Source organism: Lissotriton vulgaris, chromosome 6, assembly GCF_964263255.1.
Source record: "Lissotriton vulgaris chromosome 6, aLisVul1.2, whole genome shotgun sequence".
In the NCBI taxonomy this organism is placed as follows: domain Eukaryota; kingdom Metazoa; phylum Chordata; class Amphibia; order Caudata; family Salamandridae; genus Lissotriton; species Lissotriton vulgaris.
Window position 1 is genome coordinate 649,303,773 of NC_141694.1, and position 23,212 is coordinate 649,326,984.

The 23,212-nt window shown below is 49.0% G+C and overlaps 1 protein-coding gene across 1 annotated transcript in view; it reads left to right on the forward strand.

Annotated features, from left to right (window-relative positions):
- The window catches only part of MDN1 (midasin AAA ATPase 1), a 2,142,100-nt gene that overhangs the window by 800,134 nt on the left and 1,318,754 nt on the right, over nucleotides 1–23,212 (forward strand). The window contains exons 41-42 of the mRNA XM_086926648.1: nucleotides 4,923–5,012; nucleotides 5,098–5,361. Coding sequence (XP_086782774.1) covers nucleotides 4,923–5,012; nucleotides 5,098–5,361 — 354 coding nt within the window. The remainder of the gene's footprint in view (nucleotides 1–4,922; nucleotides 5,013–5,097; nucleotides 5,362–23,212) is intronic.

Genomic DNA, 23,212 nt, shown 5'->3' on the forward strand with positions numbered 1-23,212 from the left:
CCTGTCCTGGATATCTGTAAGGCAGCAGCATTGGGGGTCTTTACACACATTCACCAAGCACTACTGCCTGGACAGTCTCGTCCATTGTGACAGGCAGTTTTCCCGCTCAGTCCTACAGGACTTTTTGGTCCAATCTGTTCTCAGACCTACCTTCCTGGAGGTCTTGCTTTGGTATCCATTCTGAGGTCAGGATTCTGCAGCTATAAGTGTCTATCAGATGAACAAATCACTTTACTTCAGTAAAACCGTCTCTGGAAGAGAATCTGTCTAACTGCAGATTCCTTACCAACCCTCCCATCCTCCCTGCTCTATGAATGGATTTCATCGTAGGGTAACCCTTATGGAAGCCATAGGGATGCACACCAGCTCATCTGCATTCTTTGTAGCTTTATGCTTCTGTCTTGGAAAAGTTGTGAATAGAAACTGAAGTACACTCATTTGAGTGGTGCCTTTATAGGCACCACGCACATCACATCCAGTGCAGACCATGCTGAAGCGGAGTCGAACAGCGCCACCTACCAGCGCAAAGGGTTACGGCTCAAGAATTTCTGTATCCAGTCTGACTCTTGGGGATAATTCTAAGGTAAAGAATCTGTTGCAAGATAGTCTCTGGACCTCTTAACATTTAAATCCTTTTTGAGGTAAGACCAGACCAAAATACCCGGCACTTTTCCCTGTGATGAATTGTGGAGACTGGAAGGTCTTATAACATGGCTATCTGAAAGAAACAGGTTAGTGTTAGATTCCTTACCTTAAAATATCCCCAGGCGTCAGTCTGGATCCGGAAAGTTATGCGTAGCAGTACCCCTGCGCGTCGGTAGGTGTCTGCGGCTCCGTCGCCGGCGTCGTGGTCACCGGGATGACGTCGTCGGAATACTTTGATGCCGCCCTCGCGCGCTGACCTCAGTTCTTTTTTTTTTTCCACGCCAGCAAGCGCAGATCCGGGAAGAGCAGTACTCCTAGTCAATTTTTGACTAACTTTTTCAATCACTTTTGGATCTTCTCGAGTCGATCCTCGACTCCGGTGCCGATAGGGATGCCCGGGTTCAAACCCTGCGACGACTGTAACCGCTTGATGTCGGTTACCGACCCCCATCGTCTGTGCCTTTACTGCCTCACGCCGACCACGATGACAAGTCGTGCCCCGACTGCCGGGCCTTGACTTCGAAGGCTAGGCGGTCCCATAAGTGCCTCGAGTTCCGGTGGTCGGCCTCGCGCCGCTCTAGGTGCCGGTCCAGCAGGTGGAGGTCGACCGGTCGCGGGGCTACAGTCATCACAGCTCAGCGAGTCGACTCGACTCGTCGGGCTCCATGTCCTCAGGTAAGTTGAGGGACAAGAAGTCGAAGAAGCGACATCTCTCTTCTGCCCCCCCCCGCCCCACCTCCCCCCCGGACGCTCGCGTAACTCAGCTGGCGGTTCAGGCAACACCGCCCAAGCGCCGCTTCCAGCTCCACACCTTCGGGCCTTGCGGGTCCGTCTGGGAGCCCAAGTGAGCCGGCAGCTCTGGCCCCGGCGCCGTCGGGTGCTTCGGCCACGGTGCCGTCGACGACTCCGGTCCCGATGCCGCAGGGCCCCTCAGGATCCAGGCCTGGATCCGTGTCGACGGCGGTCGACCTTATGACCCCTCCTTCGGCGCCGTCACCAAGGGTGTTGCCCCCATTCCGTCCCCAATCCCCACCCTGGTCCGGAGTCGGCCAGGCGCCCTCTTCGCCGATTGGTGAAGCCTTTACCGATCTGGTTCCATCATTTATTCCTGACTTTCAGGAGATGGATGACGAGGGGGATTGGGAGGGGTCTGAGGACCCTCTGGCACTGCAGTACCAGTTAAGCCAGGACTGGGCAGACGAACTGTGGAAGGCCAGTGGTTTGGACACTTCGCCCGACACTGGATTTGTCTCACACGGTAGGAGGGGGCTGCTTACAGCGTGGCGTTGACTAGGGCAGCCAAGGCCTTGGCTCTTAAGCTCCCAGTCACGGCCGTGAGGTCTAACCTCCTCACTGAGGTGCTCAAACCGCAGGCAAGCTCTTCGGAGCCTCTCCTGCTGTTCAACGAAGACCTCTGAAGTTCTGTTGGGCACCTTGCCCAAGCCATCTACAGGCCTCCCTGAAGATCGGAACGTGGCCCAACGTCACCGCCCGGCTCCGGGTGACCCCAGTTTCCTGTCCGTTCACCCCACCCCGGAGACCCTGGTGATCCAGGTCTCAACCTCCCAGACCGCATTCCCAACCACCCCTCCGGATCGGAAATCCAAAAGGTACGACCAGTTCAGCAAGAAACTGTTCTCCTCACTGAGTTTGGGGTTGCGGTCTCTCAACACCGCCTGCCTTTGGGGCCGTTACTCCCACTCTCTGTGGGATACGGTTGCGGAAGTGCTGCCGCAGTCCCCGGCGGAGGTCCAGGCAAAGCTTACCCAAGCCCTTGCAGAGAGAAGGGATGCAGCACGATATTCCATTCGGTGTGGACTTGATACCACAGACTCGCTAGGCAGGGCGATTGCAACGACGGTGGCGGTTCGCCGCCACACCTGGCTGAGGTCCGCCAACTTTTCGGGCAATGTCCAAGCTTCCCTTATGGACATGCCCTTTTATGGCCGTCGCCTCTTTGGCGACAAGGCGGACAGTGCGCTGGAGCGGTTCAAGGACTCCAGGGCTACGGCCAAGTCCTTGGCCCTCGGCCAACGCCAGCAAACTTACGCCTTTCGTCCCTTTAGTGGCCAAGGAAGGGGCGCATCCTCACATCCAGCTAGCCACAGGCAGCAGAACCAACCTCAACGCGGTCGCGGACGTGGTAACCGCCGTGGCTGTGCCGGGGGACACCGGCAAGGACAGTCCACACCCGCCCCCGCAGCATCTGCCTCAAAATCCTCCTAGTCCGAATTTTCAGGCCTATTCGATGCCAGTGGGGGGCAGGGTTCGCCTTCATCTCCTTCACTGGCGCTCAATCACATCGGACAGGTGGGTGCTGCAAATCGTCTGAAGGGGCTACTCCCTCCCCTTCGAGGCGACCCCTCCAGCCATGAGACCACAGTCCCACTGCATGTCTGGGGATCATTTGCAACTTCTCCAGGGGGAGGTTACGGTCCTCTTGGCCAAGGGGGCCGTCAAGCGCGTTCCTGGGCCAGAAGTAGGACGTGGTTGCTATTCCCACTACTTTCTGGTACCCAAGAAGGCAAAGGAGGCCTACGCCCTATCTTGGACCTACAGAGCGCCAACGGCTTCCTCCGGAAGGAAAAGTTAAAGATGCTGACTTTGCCTCAGGTCCTAGCTGCCCTGGACCCATAAGACTGGATGGTAGCGTTGGACTTGCAGGACGCATATTTCCACATCCCCGTCCTGCCGGCCCACCGGCGTTACCTGCGGTTCACGGTAGGCCACGAGCACTTTCAGTTTACCGTGCTCCCCTTCGGCCTTACCAGCGCCCCACGGGTGTTCACGAAAGTGATGGCGGTGGTCGCAGCTCATCTGCGCAGATTAAGGGTTTCAGTCTTCCCCTATCTCAACGATTGGTTGTTGAAGGTGGGCTCGCCCCAGACAGTCGTCTCCCACCTCCAGACTACGGCCGACCTCCTGCACTCGCTGGGGTTCTCCATCAACGTGCCGAAGTCACACCTGTGCCGCTCTCAGAAGCTCCTTTTCATCGGAGCGGTTCTGGACTCAGCGCGGTTTCGGGTTTATACCCCCGAACAGCGAGTTCAGGATATTCAGGCTCCGGTTCCGATCTTTCAGCCTTTATCCCGAATCTCGGTCAGATAGACGCTGCGGCTCCTGGGGCTGATGGACTCTTGCATCCTTCTGGTGCATCACGCCGGGTGGCGGATGCGGGCTCTGCAGTGGGACCTTAAGTTTCAGTGGGCACAGCATCAGGGCAATCTGTCCGACCACGTCCGGATCTCGGAGGGCACTGCACCGGGGTTGGTATTGCTGGGGTATCTATTCTAAGGTAAGGAATCTAACACTAACCTGTTTCTTTCATATGCACAAGTAACTTACCTTCGGTAACAATATATCTGTAAGAAACAGTAGTTAGTGTTAAATTCCTTACCGCCCCACCCATCCTTCCCGTTCGGTGAACCGATATCTAGGGTTAAGGTCATCCCTTTCAGGGCCCTAGTTTCATGGCACCTGTGTTGGTCTCTATCATGGCTCTGCGTTCCTGGTGCAGAAATCTATGTACAAGAACTGACGTCAGCGCGCGAGGGCGGCGTCTAAGTACTCCTACGTCATCCTGGCGACCATGTCGCCGGCGATAGACGCGGAGCCACAGACGACGCCTACCGCGCGCAGGGGTACTGCTAGGCAAAACTTTCCGGATCCAGTCTGACGCCTGGGGATATTCTTAGGTAAGGAATCGAACACTAAGTACTGTTTCTTACAGATATATCGTTACCGAAGGTAAGTAACTTGTGCGACTGTTTTGACTACTCACCTTTCAATAGTCTCCATAGTGATGGATGAGCCCTTGGTTGCTGGTGCAAAGCAGATACTTTAGTTTCCCTTCCTGATTTGACTTATTTTCTGCAGATACTACATTACTTCCCTTCTGACATCCAGCATATGGAGGAGCATACTCTGCATCGGACCATGGTTTTTAGAAAAAGCTGGTAGCTGTATACCTTGGTTGACATGAAAGGTCTTTGGCAGAAATTGTGTGTTTGTCCTCAAGCTGTTTCAGTACAGAGGTGTTACTTTAGCAATGGTCATGGTATGTAGTATTGGCCTGGTGTTGGGGAATATGTAAATGTACTAGTTTGTGAAAGCATGCAACTTTAAGCTATAATAATCTAGTAATGAAGTGTGTTGTGCTAGAAGAAGCAATTATGAAGAGATGGTGGAAAAGAAAAGGATCAATAAAATGTCTGAGGATTTCAACTCATTCTTGAAACTTTCTCATCAGGATATCACTTCATATTTTATTCACTTAGGTTATTGAAGTATTCAAAGACATATTTGGTCAAGATTCCAGTGTGTACATGGGGACAAGATATGTTCACTCTACTATTTATAAAGTTCAGGTGGGTGAAGTCACTTTATCTCAAATTTTTTAGTTTATTACATCTAGTCTGCTGGTTTACACTAATGCTTTCAATTTAATTTCAGATTGGTTATTCCATTCTTTCACGTGGAACCTATGTCCCTCCCCCTTCTAGCGAACATCTTGCCCTCCTTCACCGTTCTCTGCAGCCACTTGAATCCCTCATGAAGTGTGTGCAGATGAACTCAATGGCAATATTGTCAGGTCCTTCATCTGTTGGCAAGACCAGCCTTGTTCACCTTTTGGCGCAGCTAACAGGCCATAGGTTGAAAGTTATGGCAATGAACAGTGCTATGGATACTACAGAACTCTTGGGAGGATTTGAGCAGGTAAAATGGTTTTTTATCATTAACAGTGAATTTGGATCATGTGTTAAAAACGTACCCTATGGTAGAACATGTTGTTTTATTTATGTATCTACTTGGTTTCTTTTTTAATTAAAACCCACTATAAAAGTGACACTAGAGCTCATTTAGCCATGGCATCAAATATAATTAAATATTATGCATCTCCTCTGGAAGAACGGGCAAGTGTTGGTGCATCAGCAAAGAATCCTGGAAAAGCTGTTGGCAGAGTAAATGTCCATACAAGTAAAATAGCACATGTTCAAACAAAGACCCTTATATAATATGTTAGTGATTGTACTAACTAATAGAATGGAGTCCTTAGTCTGGACGGAAAAGATTACAGTTGTGTAGGTGGAAAAAGGTAATATTGCTCAACAAAGTCTTAAAGGATTTGCGTATAAAACCATTGTTACATGTTATATAACTGATGTGCATGTATAGAATAGAGGAGCTATATGCCCACTTATGGAATGATTCTGGCTAAAACTACAGAAACTAGAGGTTTAAAATGTAATGGTTGGTACAAATGATAGAAAGCATTCTTAATATACTCTGGGAGCCTAGGGAGCTGACGACTGCATCATTGGCTTATGGATGTGGCTCCGCAGAGGTTAGAAATTAAGATTATATATTGTGTATTAGTAGGCGTGTGTGTGTTTTTACATGTGTTTATCTTGATGGGCGAATACTGGAGTTAATTGCTCTTCATATGTGTCTAAGCTGCCAGTGCTCATCACTGGAGCCAGCACATACCTATTATTTCTTTCCCCAGCCACCAAAAGAAAAGTGGTGGTGGCCATCCCAAATCCTGTGTCTCAGCACTTTCTCATGCTACAGTGAAAACTCCTCCACCCTATTTCCTTTGCTATGGCCATCTCCACTGGCAGTGGGAGCTTCAGACAGGTGAATACCCATTATAGGAGGCTGGCTTAGTATATGATGCACACCTACTTAAGTGAAGCCCTTATGGTGATTTTAGTGTTCTTAGACAACCAGAGAAAGCTCTCTAATTAGTAGCTGTGGAGAGCAGTCTTTAGGCTTAGTCCAGAAGGAGTGTAAAGCAGCTTGTTTTACCAGTGCTAATCATATAGTGTAGGTTGTGATAAAGAAACACAATATGTATTTATTATAAACACTCAAACACATAGGTATGTCTCCTACCCGGAAAACAATACACACAATACTTCAACAGTAGAACAGGTAAGTAACACAAATACACAGTGGTCTCCAGGGGGAGACCAAACCATATACTAATAAAGTGAAATGCGAACTGCAATTGAAGTCGAGACTGGACCCAGAAGACTTAGAAGATTTGGGGACCCAAGTAACATCCCATGGAAGTACCCAGGGACCCTACTGAGGCCGTTTGCAGAGTGGAAACACAGCTGCGTATTCAATACAATTCAATGGGGAAGTGTGAGAAAGTGCCATCTTTCTTGCATTGATAACCCCCCACTTTTTTGCTAAATTGCTGATGTGCTTTGACTGAGTGAGCCCTGGGCTCCGCCTGTGTCCCTTCCCTAAAACTGTTGAAACTAAATCCCAATTGGCATCTCTGGCCACCTGTCAGCCCATAGTAAATGGTACCCTAGGTACCCAGGGCATGGTGACCAGAGAAGACCCCTTAGGGCTGCAGCACTTATTGTGCCACCCTTAGGGACCCTGTACACTGACACCCACACACTGCCCTTGCAGGCTGAGTGTCTAAGTACAGAACTAAACAGAAAGTCGACATGGCACACATCCCTGTGTGCCATGCCCACAAGCTCACTGCCCTGACATGCATCAGTCACCCCTCTAGCTGGGTGCCCTATGCCAGTGGTGTGGGCACATGTGCATGAGCCCTGCACCCCTACAGTACCCAGGGCCATTCCTGGGCACTGTAAGTGCAGTGCTGCCATTTAAGAGTATATGGTGCTGGGAGGTAGTCATTATGAAATCCACAGAACCATGAGTGCTTCAATGAAGACTGAGAAGTTTGATATCAAACTTCTCAGCACATTAAACCCACACTGATGCCAGTGTGGGATTTAATGTAAAATGCACGACAGAGAGCATCTTGGAGATGCCCCCTGAAACCTAAACAACTCCCAGTTTCCTGTCTGTGTGGCTACTGAGGCTGCCACCACCAGACATGTTTCTGGACCCCTGGGTCAAGAGCATGCCGCTTTCGGAGGCCTGGAACAATGCACATCCTGGGATGAGGTGCCAACCCTCCTCCCCGAGGATGGGCAGGGGAAGCATCAAAGGCATACCGCCTTTGTGAGCTTCTCCAGGCCACTTGCTGTACCCAGCAACTGGCCCCCACTGGTTCTGACCCCCACTCTGGCGGGAAAACCTAAGTGAGGAGAGGGGGTGTGCCAGCCAATGCCATCCCCACCCCTCAGGTGTGGGAGGCGAGGTGAAGCACGACTCTGGGCTCTGGCCATCATGAAGATGCGTAGCTCTGCGCTAGGTTCCTGTCCCCCTCCCACAGGAGAGGAGCAGGCTAGGGGGTGTACCCACCCCAGGACAGGAACCCATTGGCCCATGCCCTTGCCCTACCTGTAACACCCCTACATTTAGTATTTAGGGGCACCCTGAACCTTCCTTCCTCAGATCTTGATTTGCAACAACAAGAAGACCAAGAAACACGAAGACCTGTAGTGCAGCTGCTAACAAAAGGACGACGCCCACTGCCTTGGCCCCAGAACTCTACTCTCCTGTTAATCCTTGAACCTGCTCCTGCGAAACTCCGGCGTCTCCAGCGGACAGCAACTTCGACAACCCCAGAGGACCTGCCTGCCTTGAACCTTCCAAAAGACTAGGACTCACACGAGCAGTGGTTCTGCTCAAACAGCAATACCCCTGGTGCCAGCCAGGAACTGTGAATCCAGCCCACTCTGCACCCGTCAAGCCCGGCCTGTGCCTGAGTGATCCAAGACCTCAAGGACGTCCCCCTGGCGACTGGGACCCGAAGTTCAGTGCCCAAAGACCCTCCTCAATGACCCAGACGACGCCTGCCGCCTCAGAACCAGGGACCCCTCCAACCACAACCAGCCGAGGTTAAGATTTCCTGACACCAAAAGACACCCCTGCGCCCTGCGGCCTCTGTGACCTCATTTGGGGTACCTACCTCTTCTCCAAGTTGCCAACTTACCTCTCGAAGTGGTGTTCGCACCCTTCATCTTAATCTTGGCCATAAGATAGTCTGGCTGGAACTTCTGTATGAAGCCTAGTCTTTCTTGCTGAAGTTAGCCCCGATTCTGGAACCATTAGAATTAAATCTTAAGCTATTATGGAAATATTGGTGGTCAAAGGGGTAGGCACACACAATACAGAACCAGGCCAGTTACCAGTGGTGATTGTTCTACCTGGTGACTCTTTAGGTACCCCTGTGTTCGAGGCATGTGGGCTGCTGAATTCATATCTGTGCATAGATCGCCGCCTAGTGTTGGGTCCGGATGATTGCACATTGTTGTCCTGGAAGAGTCTTCGAAGTATCACGAGATAGGTGGCTCCTCCCCTGGACTACAGTGCGCATGGGCATCGCCTCCATCCCCAGATTGTTTTTTTCCGCCATTGGGTTCGGATGTGTTTTGGTTCCCTCTGTCGGAACCGATAGTAGTTTTACGTTTCTACTTGAGACCTAAAGGTCTTTAGGCTGGGCGTCGGTATTGTTTCGTTCGGGTTATCTTATTCTCAGCTCCGAACACTCTCTGCCCCTCCGCGTGCTCTCGGCGCGGCCGGGCCTACTCGACGCTCCAAGTTCCTGAACATGGAACGGACTCCGTTCAAGAGGTGCCCGGTGTGCGCCTCCAAGTATTCGCACCTCGACGTGCACCCTGTGTGCAACAAGTGCTTATCACCGGACCATGACGAGGCCAGGTGTATGGCCTGCTCAAAGTTCCGGTGCAAGAAGACCCTGCAGCATCGTCGGCCCGCTCGACTCCAGGCCCAGTTTTCGGCCCCCCCTGCGCCCCCGCCGGACAACATCTTTGAAGAATTTGAAGGAGACGAAAACGTCTTTCAGGTTTCGGACTCTAGCCCTGCGTCGGAGGGAGAGGACTACGACGCAGAAGATGATGATGAAGCCGGCGACGAGGTAGGGGACGACGATGGGGCCATTGCCACCGTGGGGGATAGCTCGGAGGAAGAGCACCCCCAAACTGACTCAGGGGTCAATCCCCAACATACGGCCCAGGTCGAGGGATCGCCTTCAGGCCTTACCCAAGACCTTGCTAATAGTCCAACTGCCCCGCCTCTCGGCCCGGCCACGGACATTTCTGATGCGCCACTCCCGTTGAAGAAAACGAAAGTGAAGCCATCGGGATCCACACCGTCGGTTTCGAAACCGAAAGTGAAAGCTCCACTGGTGGGACAGAGGGCTCTGGAGGCGTCAACGCCTAAGAAAGTCAAAATGGCCGACTTGAAGAGCCACGCCAAAATGGCCGACCCCAAGGCCTCGGGGTCGACGCCGAAGACGAAGGTGGCCGACGCGGCTGCGTCGGCGCCGAAGATGGTCGAGGTCGACGACCCAAAGAAGGCTCCAAAGAAGCGCCAAAGCGATTCCAAAGCTCCGGCTGTGCCGGCTCCGACCGTCGGGGCCAAGGATGGCAAGGTGTCGGCTCCGAAGACGCTGCCCCCGGCAGACTCGACTCCTGACTCAGGGAAATCGCTCGAGCCAGTCAAGCCCTCTCCGGCATTAACGAAGAAGGTCGTTGAATCCCTCCAACGGATTCGAAACGCTGAGGTTCCCGAACCAGAGGGAGTGAAGCCGAAGCCCGCATCGAAGCCGGCGAAGGCGCAGACGCCTATTCGCTACACCCTGCCGCCAAAATCGGCGCTGACGGCCTTCGCTCCGAAGCAGGGGGCGGACGTGCCCTCGAAGGAGACATCGACGTCCAAGGCAGCGTTGGTGGTGTCGAAGCTTCGGCTCCAGCCACTCGCGGAGGAAGAGCGCCGAGAGGTCATCATCGACGCCAATACTGGGAAATTGTCCCTCCTCAAAAGAAAAATCACCACGGAGCCGGTGCTAGAACATTTTCGGATTCCTCTTAAGAACAAGAAGGACTCGACGGGCGCTTCGGCCCCTATGGAGCCTTCGTCTCCCAAACATGTGGAACGTTCTCCAACGCGTTCTAACGCGGGGGAAGGTGACGATGAAGAGGAGGTCGAGTACAACTATCCGGCGTACTCGGACCCGGATTAGGAACATGAACCTTGGTCGGCCGGAGCCGACCAAGACGACCCGCAATCGGGTCAGGAACCGCAGCTCTTTGCGGCAAAGACCTCACCGACGGAGGACTCTGCAGCCTTCAACGCCTTGATTGAAAGGGCCGCAGCTAACCACGATGTCGAGCTCCACTCAGATCCTGTGGATGTGGACTTTTAGTTTGACACTTTCTCACTGGCAGAGAAGTCGGTCAAGACATTGCCAATGCTCAAAGGAGTGCTAAAGCACGCGCCGGAGGTCTTCAAGGAGCCCACTCGGGCGCGTGTCATCAATCCTCGAATTGATAAAAAGTATAAGGCAGCGCCCTCGGATCCAACATATATCAAGGGACACCTGCCACTGGACTCTTTGGTTGTATCCAACGCTCGGAAGAGGGCGAATTCACAGACAACTGGTGACGCTCCTCCCCCGGACAAGGAGTCGAAAATATTCGAGGCCTCAGGGAAAAGGATTGCTGCGCAGGCAGCTAACATCTGGCGTATTTCTAACACGCAGGCCCTACTTGCACGCTACGATAGGGCTCACTATGACACCCTAGAGACACTGTTGCAGCACTTACCTGACCAGTACAAGGAGGCTGGGGAGATGTTAATTCAGGAGGGCAAGCTAATCACTAACTCTTCCATCAAATGTGCGCTAGATGTGGCTGACACTGCCTCCAGGGCGATCAACACTAGTGTGTTGCTGAGAAGACATGCATGGCTTCGCATATCAGGCTTTAAACCAGATATCCAAACGACCATACTCAACCAAACGGTTAATCCTGACCACCTGTTTGGCCCCGAGGTGGATGCGACACTGGAAAAAATGAAAAAAGACACAGACACTGCTAAATCTATGGGGCCCTCCAATCTCAGCAGTTTCGGGGTGGTTCCTTTCGCCGCTCCAATTCCAGAGGCACCTCCAGGGGTCAAGCATCGCAATCCACCCAGTATTATAAAGGCAATACCCAGACCTCATACACAAACAAGGGTAGAGGTGGCTACAGAGGCAACAATGTCAAGGGCAGGGGACGTGGAAACAATAGCTCCAGGTCCACCGCCGCCAACAAGCAGTGACGTCTTGTCACTGCCCCCCGACCACTCAACACCGGTCGGGGGGAGACTCCAGTAGTTCCTGCCCGCGTGGAAATCCATCACCACGGACAGGTGGGTGAGATCTCTTATCCAGTACGGTTACTGTCTGGAACTTACTTCCACTCCACCAAACATTCCTCCAAGAAGCCGTCCTATGTCCGGCGAGCACTTGCACTTGTTGCAGCAGGAGGTCACAGTCATGCTGCAAAAAGGGGCAATCGAGCTCGTTCCACTGCAAGAAAGGGGAACAGGGGTTTACTCCCTGTACTTTTTGATCCCCAAAAAGGACGGATCCCTCAGGCCCATCCTGGACCTCAGGCCCCTCAACTGGTATATTCTCTCGGAGCACTTTCATATGCTCACGTTACAGCAGGTTCTCCCTCTGCTTCAACAGGGGGACTTCCTGGCCACACTGGACCTAAAGGATGCGTACTTTCATATTCCCCTGCATCCTTCACACAGGAAGTATCTCAGATTCACAATCCTAGACCAGCACTACCAGTTCAGGGTTCTGCCGTTCGGGGTCACCACAGCGCCAAGAGTCTTTACGAAGTGCCTGGCAACTGTGGCGGCGCATCTGCGACGCCAAAACGTCCACGTCTATCCTTATCTGGACGACTGGCTCATTCAGGCAAGGACGGAACAGCAGTGCGCAGACCACGTGTCCCGCACTATTCATCTCCTGCACGATCTGGGATTCTCGCTGAACTATCCAAAATCTCATCTCCAGCCCGCCCATGTACGGCAGTATCTGGGCGCGACGATAGACACGCTGGCAGCCACTGCGCAGCCAAATTCAGTGAGAATCGCCAGCATCCAGACTCTGATCCAACGATTCAGACCTCAGCACTCGCTTCCAGCGAAGGTGTTCATGCAGTTGATAGGCATGATGGCCTCCTGCATCTCCATCGTCCCGCACGCGAGACTACATATGCGTCCGCTTCAGGAGTGCTTGGCACGTCGGTGGACTCAGGCTCATGGGCAACTGACAGACCTAGTGTTGGTGAGCGGTCGGGCGTACAACTCTCTGCATTGGTGGAATCCACAAAACCTTTGCAAGGGCCGACCGTTCCAGGAGCCTGTGCCACAGATTATTCTGACAACGGACGCTTCTCTCCAGGGATGGGGAGCGCATGTACTCCATTTCACTGTGCAGGGACTATGGACACTACAGCAGAGGAAGATGCACATCAACGTTCTGGAACTGATGGCAATCTTCATGGCTTTAAAAGCATTCAAAGTACATCTGTCCAACAAGGTTGTGTTGATCCGGACGGACAACATGACGGCCATGTACTACATCCAGAAGCAGGGAGGCACACACTCTCCGCAGCTGTCTCATCTGGCTCAGAGCATGTGGAAGTGGGCCATTCAGAGGAACATCTTCCTCATGGCGGAGCATCTCCCGGGCAAAGACAACCAGATGGCGGACCTGCTCAGCAGGCACAGCCACCAAATGCACGAGTGGGAGATACATCCATCAGTACTCCAACCGTACTTCCAAAGGTGGGGTCATCCAGAGATAGACCTGTTCGCCACAAAGGAGAACGCAAAATGCCAAAGCTTCGCCGCCAGGTTCCCACACCCGCAGTCGCAGGGCAATGCGATGTGGATTAACTGGTCAGGCAGATTTGCGTACGCTTTTCCCCCAGCGCCTCTGATACCGCTGGTGGCACGCAAACTCAGGCAGCACTCGATGACTCTCATCCTGGTTGCTCCAACGTGGGCTCGCCAACCATGGTACACCACGTTTCTGGAACTCTCCGTGGGACAGCATCAAAGGCTTCATCTCACCCCCAGCCTTCTGACGCAGAGCCATGGCGACATTCAGCACCCAGATCCGCAACAGCTCAACCTGGCGATCTGGCTCCTGAAGTCCTAGAGTTTGGCTACCTCAATCTTCCCCCCGATTGTATGGACATCATTCGGGAGGCAAGGAAGCCCACTACTCGAGCTTGTTACGCGGCCAAGTGGAAGCGTTTTGTCATGTACTGTGTAAACCACGATATTGACCCACTGGACGCTTCCATTCAGAACATTATTTGCTACCTGTTCCACCTGTACCAATGTAATTTGGCGTACTCTTCCATCCGCATTCATTTGTCTGCGATGGCAGCATACCTTCAGAATAGGCAACACCTATCCCTCTTTAAGGTCCCTTCTATCAAGGCTTTTCTGGAAGGACTCAAAAGAGTCATTCCACCGCGGACACCACCAGCTCCAGAATGGAACCTCAATGTGGTTCTTACAAGGCTGATGGGTCCTCCCTTTTAGCCACTGCACTCTTGTGAGCTTCAGTTTCTGATTTGGAAGGTTGCTTTCTTAGTAGCAATTACATCGCTACGGAGGGTCAGCGAGTTGCAGGCGCTCACCATCCAGGAACCTTTCTTCCAAGTACACGCTAACAGGGTGGTGCTCCTCACTAACCCTAAATTCTTACCCAAGGTTGTATCTCAATTTCACATGAACCAAACCATTGAGTTGCCAGTGTTTTTTCAAAACCCAGAGTCACTGGCGGAGCGGATGCTCCACACCCTTGATGTTAAAAGAGCCTTGATGTACTACGTCGACAGAACTAAAGATTTTCGTAAGACCAAGCAACTCTTTGTTGCTTTTGCCTCACACCACAAGGGAAATGCTATCTCCAAAGCTGGGATCGCTAGGTGGATAGTGAAATGCATTCAGATCTGTTACGCTAAAGCTAAACGCACTCTCACAATTCCACCAAGAGCCCACTCCACTAGAAAGATGGGGGCCTCTATGGCTTTCCTAGGTAACATTCCCGTAGAAGATATTTGTAGAGCAGCTACATTGTCTACCACGCATACTTTCACTAAGCATTACTGTGTAGATGTGCACTCTAAACAGCAGGCAGCTGTTGGCCAGGCTGTTCTCAAAACGCTTTTTCAGACGGCTGCAGCTGGCACGGGCGGCCGCCGCTAATGGAGGGACTGCTATGTATTCTATGCACAGATATGAATTCAGCAGCCCACATGCCTCGAACTGCAAATGCTACTTACCAGTATGCATCTGTTCTTGGCATGTAGGGCTGCTGACATTCATATCGCCCGCCCTCCTCCCCGGCGCCTGTAGCAGCTGCAGTATTTTCTTTACACATATTTTCATACTCTTAGCATAGGGCATCACTCACATATGTCACTCCATCTCTGCCAATGGCTAAAAACAATCTGGGGATGGAGGCGATGCCCATGCGCACTGTAGTCCAGGGGAGGAGCCACCTATCTCGTGATACTTCGAAGACTCTTCCAGGACAACAATGTGCAATCATCCGGACCCAACACTAGGCAGCGATCTATGCACAGATATGAATGTCAGCAGCCCTACATGCCAAGAACAGATGCATACTGGTAAGTAGCATTTGCATATGTTGTTGCCGATGCCATCATAAAATCTGTCAGTGCTATTTTTACGGGTACACCATTTATTAATCAGCATTGCAGAGTTTCACAATTCCTGTCGGCATCTGGTCACTTTTTCAAATATTTTAATAATGGATTCAAATGCTTTAGAAAAGAAAGACCTGAGGTGACCCAAAGCATCCCTTTGCGAAAAACCTTGGCTAAAGAGCTCTGTGTTAAACTACATTGTAGCACTTAGTGTGAGAGAACTTAATGTTTCGGGTTGGAACTGCGGCTTAGAAGGTGCTGCGACTCTGTTTTTCTTTGTGCATGAAATGTTCTATTTACATCTCTGTTTTTTAAGTCTTTTTGTTTTTCAAAGTTGTTGCCTTTTGTAGTGTCATTCTGCATTTGGACTATCGAAACACTTAACCTTTTAGAGTTGGGTTTGACTGCACAACACTGCTAAAAATGAGTTTTAAGTCAATCAGTTGTAGTGCCTTAGATTTGTGGATCAAATCACTTGTGGGAAACAACAAAATCCCAGCAACCTTAGACTGTCTTAAGGCCCCAAGATAAAGACTGAGTGCATTGCCACATGAGATATCTCTCATGGAAGTTGTCTTATTCCAGGGTGAGCACTACAGCTTGAACACCCCCTGCTCAATATCCATGCATGACACCAGTTCACCTGTTGAGTGGTTGAAGGTTGCCATATGCTTCCTTTAACTTTATGTATGTTTTTCTTTGCTCTAGTGAAACCCTGTTGTTGTGTTGTAATGGCAGTAACCTAAACCAGTGGCGTATGTTAGGCCATGTCTCGAGTGACCACTTGACTAGTCCAAACGCATTTGGCCTTGGACTTCCTGCTCCATAAGCCTCTGAAAATTTGCAAAGACAATACATTTCTCCATGATTGGTAGCAGAACTTGAATTCTGGAAAAGGAATAACTTTGGTAGGTCTGGTCTTCATGCTTGTGCCTGCAAAATACAGCGTTTTTAGACGCAGGAACATGTAGGTAATCTGGCCATCTAGGAAGACCTTTCATGTTAGTTTTGAGCAGGCACTTTGACAGGAGCAGCAACTTTGCTGGTGGTAGCTCTCTGTCTCAGGCCAAACATTACCCTGAACCACCTTGTTACAGCAATCTATGGAAGACAAGGTGAGCGCAGCTCTAGCCACTGGGGAACATGCATAGCGTCCAGCTGATTGAAAACATTGTTGTGCAGGTTGATTAAAGAAACCAAGACTATCTGGGAGCAATGGGATCCTTGCATCACAGCTGCCCTGGAAGCAAAACAAAAGTGAAATACCAGCAGTGCTTGTTTTATGGAGTTGGTTACCTGCAATAACCTGGTGCTCCCTCTCCCCTCATATTTTATATTCTTTTAGGAGCCTTTATCTTCCCTTGTCCAGTAGCAAAGCAACCTAGAGGATTTGCACCTTCACACCCTTCGTGTAAGATCTGGCCCGGTTGACTCTATCTTTCCTGGTTCTGGAATTATTTGAACCATCTTGCTTAACCAGAGAAATCCTTGATTAAAGTAGTTGCTGTTTCCTAACCCTATTGTCTGGTTCCCATTGGAGGGGGGTTATGGGAGGGATCTGTTTAGGCTTTGGGTTTGTATCCACAATTGCTGAATGGCCCCGGCTAGTGCAGAATCTTCACCACTATACAAGCCCCCTCAAGTTTGATAACCCTAGGAGTTTCATAGCAGTTGCTGACCAACTATTATATCTCCTCTCTCTTGAAAACATATAACCAGTTGTGCCCTGAACTGATGTTAAGTGAACTGTCTCACTACTGGACCCAGGCACTGGGCGCCCTACGACATCACCCATAAGTCTGCTTTGATGGAACCCTTGGTTGTTTAGGTGAAGTATTTTTTCCTATTTTTAAACTTGATACAATGTAATTTTGCTATGATGCATTTTCTTCGCTGCTTCAATGTCCACTGCCACTGAGATGCCCATTGTTAAACCCAGTGGCAGGGACCATTGATGAAGAGAGGAAAATGCATCATAGCAATACTGATACTTTGTATTATTTGTGTCTGGTACTTTTGACCCCTTGATAATACTTTGTGAGTAAAAATCGTAAAATTGAAGAGTACTGATGTCATCCGAGTCTAATCAGTGCCATTCTTGGAAGTATTTTAATTTTTTGGCAGAGGTTAAAAAAATAAAAATATAAAATCCTAAAGCCAGTTGAGTAAACACTGTAAAATGACGTGTGGTCATATCTTGGGCTTCAGAAGGCACTAAAACCTTTTTCTTTCTGTATCATATTTGTGGATAAATAGGGTGTATTACATGGTGTGGCTGTGTGGGCATAGTGCAATACACCCACCAACTCCTTTAGGACCCATAGGTTTTCTTTGTCACACCTTCCGCTCAACCCTTGGTATCTGTAGCTCTGAGCAGCAAGGCTCACACTACAGAAAAAGTGTAAAGCATTTAAACAGGACCAAAGCAATTGAAGAAATTGACAAAACACATAAGAAATCCAATACCAATTCATAAAAATTGACTGTATTTTTATTTATTTTTGGACACCACAACGAAAAAGATCCCTCAAAGGGTTCCAGAGATAAAGATTTTACAAGTTATAGCAAATCAAGGCATTTTCACTCAATTGCTAACAAGTATTGACAAATTCAATGAATTTGACACTTGGAAACTTTTTCACAAAAGAATTTGGGCTAGGTGCAATGTGGTCACTTGGAGTCACTTTAGGGGATCAGCTCCAGTGGGGAGCCAGCCAGGGGGATGAGAAAGGCCCTCAAACAGTTACGTCAGCAGGGGACGCAGTCTCCAGTCAGTTCCAGAAATGTTTACCCTTTGCATGACTTTCCTATGGAAGTGGTACTGATGCAAGGGATGAAGGATGCTAAAAATGTTCAAAGGATTTAGTGGATGTGATGCGGTCGACGGGGGTCTTGCTGCGACTACTCCTCTGCCCATGGAGTGTTTGAGTCGCGTCTGGTTACAGGGCCAACTTTCCTCAAAGTCCTCTCTGTCCTGGCAAAAGTTCAGCCGCCACTGGACTACCAGTTGCCCAGTATCACGATCTCTGGCCAATCCTTCCTGGCTTAATAACTCGCCGCCTGGTGGTCTGAGCTCTACTCCACCACTCCCGGGTTCAGCGAACTCTAGTGCAACTTTGTGCATTGTGTTTTTTTGGCCCTGGTGCTGCACGTCAGCATTTTAAAGACTTTGTGGCTACTAACTTGCCCAGCAGGCTTTCTCAACTTTTGTGTCCCTGTGCTGTGAATAGATGGCCATCTTACTGACTCTTGTAGTCTCTTGGCTTTGGCTGTTCCCCGAGAAAGACACAACAGGCAGTCTCTCTCCTTTGCTAGCCACCTGGTTCAGCAGGTGCAATCCATACTGATGCATCCTCTTTTTTTTATTTGCTGGTTCCACTGTGCGTTAAGTTTTAACGGGGTATACCCAAAAAAACAACTACTCGGCCTGGGTAAATAGTACGTTACGTTTAAAATATGGTTGTGGTAGGTAATTTAAGTTGAACATATACGGAAAACAATTCACCAAATAGGATTCTGAGTCTATTAAACAGAAAAAAGAGGAAATGTAATTACCACACCTGGTACTTTCATTAAATGCAATTATAAATCAAATAATTAATGTTACTGCATGTATCTGTTTAAATACGTTACTGGTGCATATGATATTTACAGTGCTCACAATGTGATAGAAGAAAAAGGGGTATTTGGGGTGAATTGATAAGTGAGGGACAGGGTAAAGGTATGGTGACATAGACACAATCACTATTATAATACAAAAAGACCTTTCCAGCCTGATATAGGTCTAGAGTTCCTAGGTATCGATAACACATAGGCACATATTATTTGAATTTATTATTCCTTTGGATTAGGAGGTATGCGGTAGATGGTCTACGCTTCGACCCCTGTAGGAAAAGGGGGAGTTATTCCTTGTTGTGGGGTCTTCATCAGGACAAGGTAAAGAGCACCTAGAAGTAATGAAAAAGGTTCAGTGTGCGAACTGTATGTGGTGAAAGAAAATAAGTAGGCAATCAGAGTGGAACCTACTTGGGATAGGAGATTCAATCAATGAATAATCCTATTGGGCCACACAGTGGTTCCTTAGCATCTGCAGTGACATAACAATTCTAATTGTTACAATGAGGTAGAAGATTTCAGACACCTCATGCACCATGTAAGAGGTACAGCGACTCACTTGTCTGTGAAAGCGTCATCTGGGGTCATCAATCTCCCGATGAGAGTTGCCAACAGATAGGGTCTGTGGGGGAAGAGACAGGGGTTCCTGATCAAGGACAGGTCTAACATTCTTTGTGGAAAACGATAAAAGTTAATTAGCAAAAGGGCACTGGAATTAGAATAGCAGGTCAGGGCTATCTAAATAAATACCTAACAAAGACGAAATGAAACTTGAACATGGACACATTTCTAAATACACTAAGAGATGTAACGCGTTGTAGTGATTGATGTTTGTGGTCTGAGCGCCACATCCAGGCTAATATGGGGCAAGAGACGGTAAGCGCTTTATTGTCATTTACTGTGTCAGGGATGAAGGCGTTAGTGAAAAGCATGTCACTCTGCACCAGCAAAGACTGCTGAATTTTAAAAACCGTGGCTTCACCACGTCGCTCTAACTCGAGAAACCTTCACGTCAAACGCACTATTACCATGAACTGCGTCCAGGTTGAGGACGTAAATGATCACCTAGTCACCCTCACCTGCAGAAATAGTTGAATACTACATAATGTGGCCTCGACACGTCGGTCTTATTCAGAAAGGCATTAAAAGGCTAAACATACTGATTCTACGTGCGTGGTGGATCAAAAAAAGCCGCAATTGGCGTATTCGGCTCTTACCTCCCCCTTCCTCAGTGATGATTGTAAGTGATTCTGCTCTTAACTGCCCCGTAAGTTAAAGGCTGAAAAAAGGGCTTGTCCGCACCGCGAGGTGCAGCCGCTGGGTTAGGCTGGTTAGAGGCTCGTCACCCGTTTAGCCAATGAGAGCAGGGATGGGTGTGTCTACCCCGGAATGTTAGGAACGTGTTACCCTGGTGTAACGCGTGTGTGGTCGAAAAGGCAATTGACAGTGCCGCGTTAGAGTGGTATGTTTGCCTTCCGTGTATTAGGAATAAAACTTGCAACAAATGACACCCATGTATGGAATGGTCGATCCACGGGTTATGCTATTAGTATCATATGAATGAATCTGTGTCAAATGGTAAAGAAGTTTGTTGGAGTGAGTGGATAAACACTGTATATTGTTGAGTCACATTATCTGTGGTTAGGACATTATAAAGAGTATTGCGGTCATAGACATAATATTGTTAGTCATGCTCTCAATTTGCGATGTTATTCTAAAACCATAGTAAGGCAGGTCGAAGTTGCCCAAAGCCAATGAAATGTGGTCATGATAAATACATCTTTGTACATGAACCTAATCCGATTAAGCATGTAAATTACAGTAACTTAGGCTGGAACAATGTCTAGATAGCATAATTAAGCGCGTACATAATTTACTATTGTGATTGTAAACACATATTTACTGTTGTGATTGTGAACACATATTGTAACCAGGCAAAGATTGCCAAGAGCAAATGAGATGAGGTCATAGTAAATACATCAGAAAACATGTAATAGATACAATTGAACATATGAATTGAAGTAACAGAGTAGGACAATGTACGAAGAACATCATTGGACTAGCACATGAGTTGCTATTTTGATTCTAGACTGATATTGAAGCCATGCACAAACCGCCTAGAGCAAAAGACAATAGTCATGGGAAATAGGTCATGTCATAGATACACCGGTGTTAAGAATTAAATCATTATTATAACATCACCCCTGTGTGTACGGGTGGCAGGGTGGAAAAGCTAGAGCGTAGCTACTGTGTGACTAATGTCTGTACTGTCATCTCTAGTTCTAAATGTTTAGCAAGGGTCTTACTATACCCTTATTCTTCTTGCAGGCCTGCCATTTGAGCGTAAGTGGCATCCAGTTCATTGAGACCATTGGTCACTGTGTCTAGTAAATGCATCCACTTGCATTCCCTAAGGTTCAGATTTGGGCAAAGATCTCCTCCCCTTTGGCCTAGAGTGACCTTTTCTTACACTATCTATCTGAGAGATTCAGGTGTATTCATTTGGGTAGAGAAATGTTCGACCACAGGGGCTCCCAAAGTGTTACACCTTATTCTGCTGCAATGCTGTAGTATTCGTTTTTTCACCTTTTGCTTGGTTTGGCCTACGTACATTAGATCACAGGGACACAGAATAGCATATATCACACCAGTGGTGTTGCAGTTGGTGTGTGACTTAAGGTTGATGGTGTGGTTTCTATATTTCAATGTCTTGGTTTCTAATCACATTGTGCAGGCTTTACACTTCGTACATTTATAGTGGCCTACCACCTCAGGCAGGTTCCACATTGTCTGGATCGTTGGGGTAGTGGCCGTGTCCAGTAGTGAGTGGACGACATGGTCCTTGATGTTTTTGGCCTTTTTAAATGCATGCATAGGAGGTTCTGGCATCTCTATGGTGTCTGAGACAAGACCCCAGTGTTTGTTAATTGTCCTTTTGATTTTGTTTCTCCTTGTGCAATGCGTAGTTACGCATATTATTGTCTTGTCCCGTGCATAGAAACCAAGACATTGAAATAATACTACTCATCATCCATACTCTATTTTGATTGATGCATTTGCACTGCTTCACGAATCCATCTGAGGATATCAACTTAATTTTTAGCATCCAATTTCAAATTTCTTCACATTTACAGAACAGTTTAGAATTGTCAATTTGCCTTTGGCTCTTTTTTTATACACATATCTATTATTATTTAATTTTCTAAGCAGTCACCGACCCCCTGAGTAGGTTTCGCTGACCCCCAGGACTCAGCGGATCACAGGTTGAATCACTGCCCTGTATCACTACACTGACAAAAAGATAAACGTTTTGTGGTTGCCACAAGAGGAAAATACAGACAAAAAGGATTCTACAATCTTACTCCAGCTACTGCAAGGCACATTTTGAGTTTAGAAGACCAGTTAGTTGGATTTACAAAAGGCTCCAACCTTTCTATTAAAATTAAAATGTAGACTTTTTAAAGTTAATTTGTGCATGAAATAAAATATTTCATTATTTTTGTATTTCTTTGCGAAAACCTTGTGTTTGAGGCATATGAGCTGCAGAATTCCTACTTGTGCATAGATCGCCATAGTTGTTGGGCTCAGATGCTTGCACTTTGTTGCACTTTGTTGTCTTGGAAGAAGTCTCTGTAGTCACAAGATAGGTGACTCCTCCCTTGGACGATAGTGCGCATGGACATCGACTCCATCTTCCGCCATCGGGTTTGGATGGGACTTTCTACGCTCCCGGTCGGTGTTATCGAACGCACTTTCGACGCGCAATCACAGCTAACCAACAGTATTGTCTCAATCGCATTTCTTTCGACGCGCACCCTCTACAACCGCTTCGAAAAACTTCACCTGTAAATGTAGACTCAGGCCTTTGGGCCTACCCTTGCTGGTACAGACGGACGTGGATGGAGCGGGCTCCCTTTAAGAAATGTCCTCTGTGTGGTGCTAAATTTCCACACTCGGACCTCCATCCGGTCTGGCACCTGTGCCTCTCTCCAGAACACAGACAGGACGACTGAGAGGCTTGTTTATCCTTCAAGTCCAAGAAAACCATCCGGGATCGTCGAGCTCTTCGCCATGAGATGCAGCGAGGCACAGGCTTCATTCTGGGCATCTTCCATGCAGGACCCGAGAGCCTTACGGATCCTGTACAGGAAGAACAGATCCAAGACTCTGAAGTAGACGTCTCCGACGCCGAAGATTACATCACCCTGGCTCAAAGGGACGCGAGTCCTGAGACCCCCGCCCTAAACAAGCCCATAACTAAGGCTCCAGTGACACCTCCGCCTTTGGGCTCGGGTCCACACCAAACAAAAACTTCGAGTACCCCGCTTTCCGGCCCGGCGCCGAAGAACAAACTAAAGCCTTCTGGCTCCAGCCAACCACCCGGTCACGAAAAGCCATCTTCCGCACCGAAACAGCCAGAGAAGACATCGGCACCGAAACAGCCACAAAAGCTCTCAGCACCGAACAGCCAGAAAAGACCTCTGCACCGAAGCAGCCAGAAAATCTCTCGGCACCGAAGC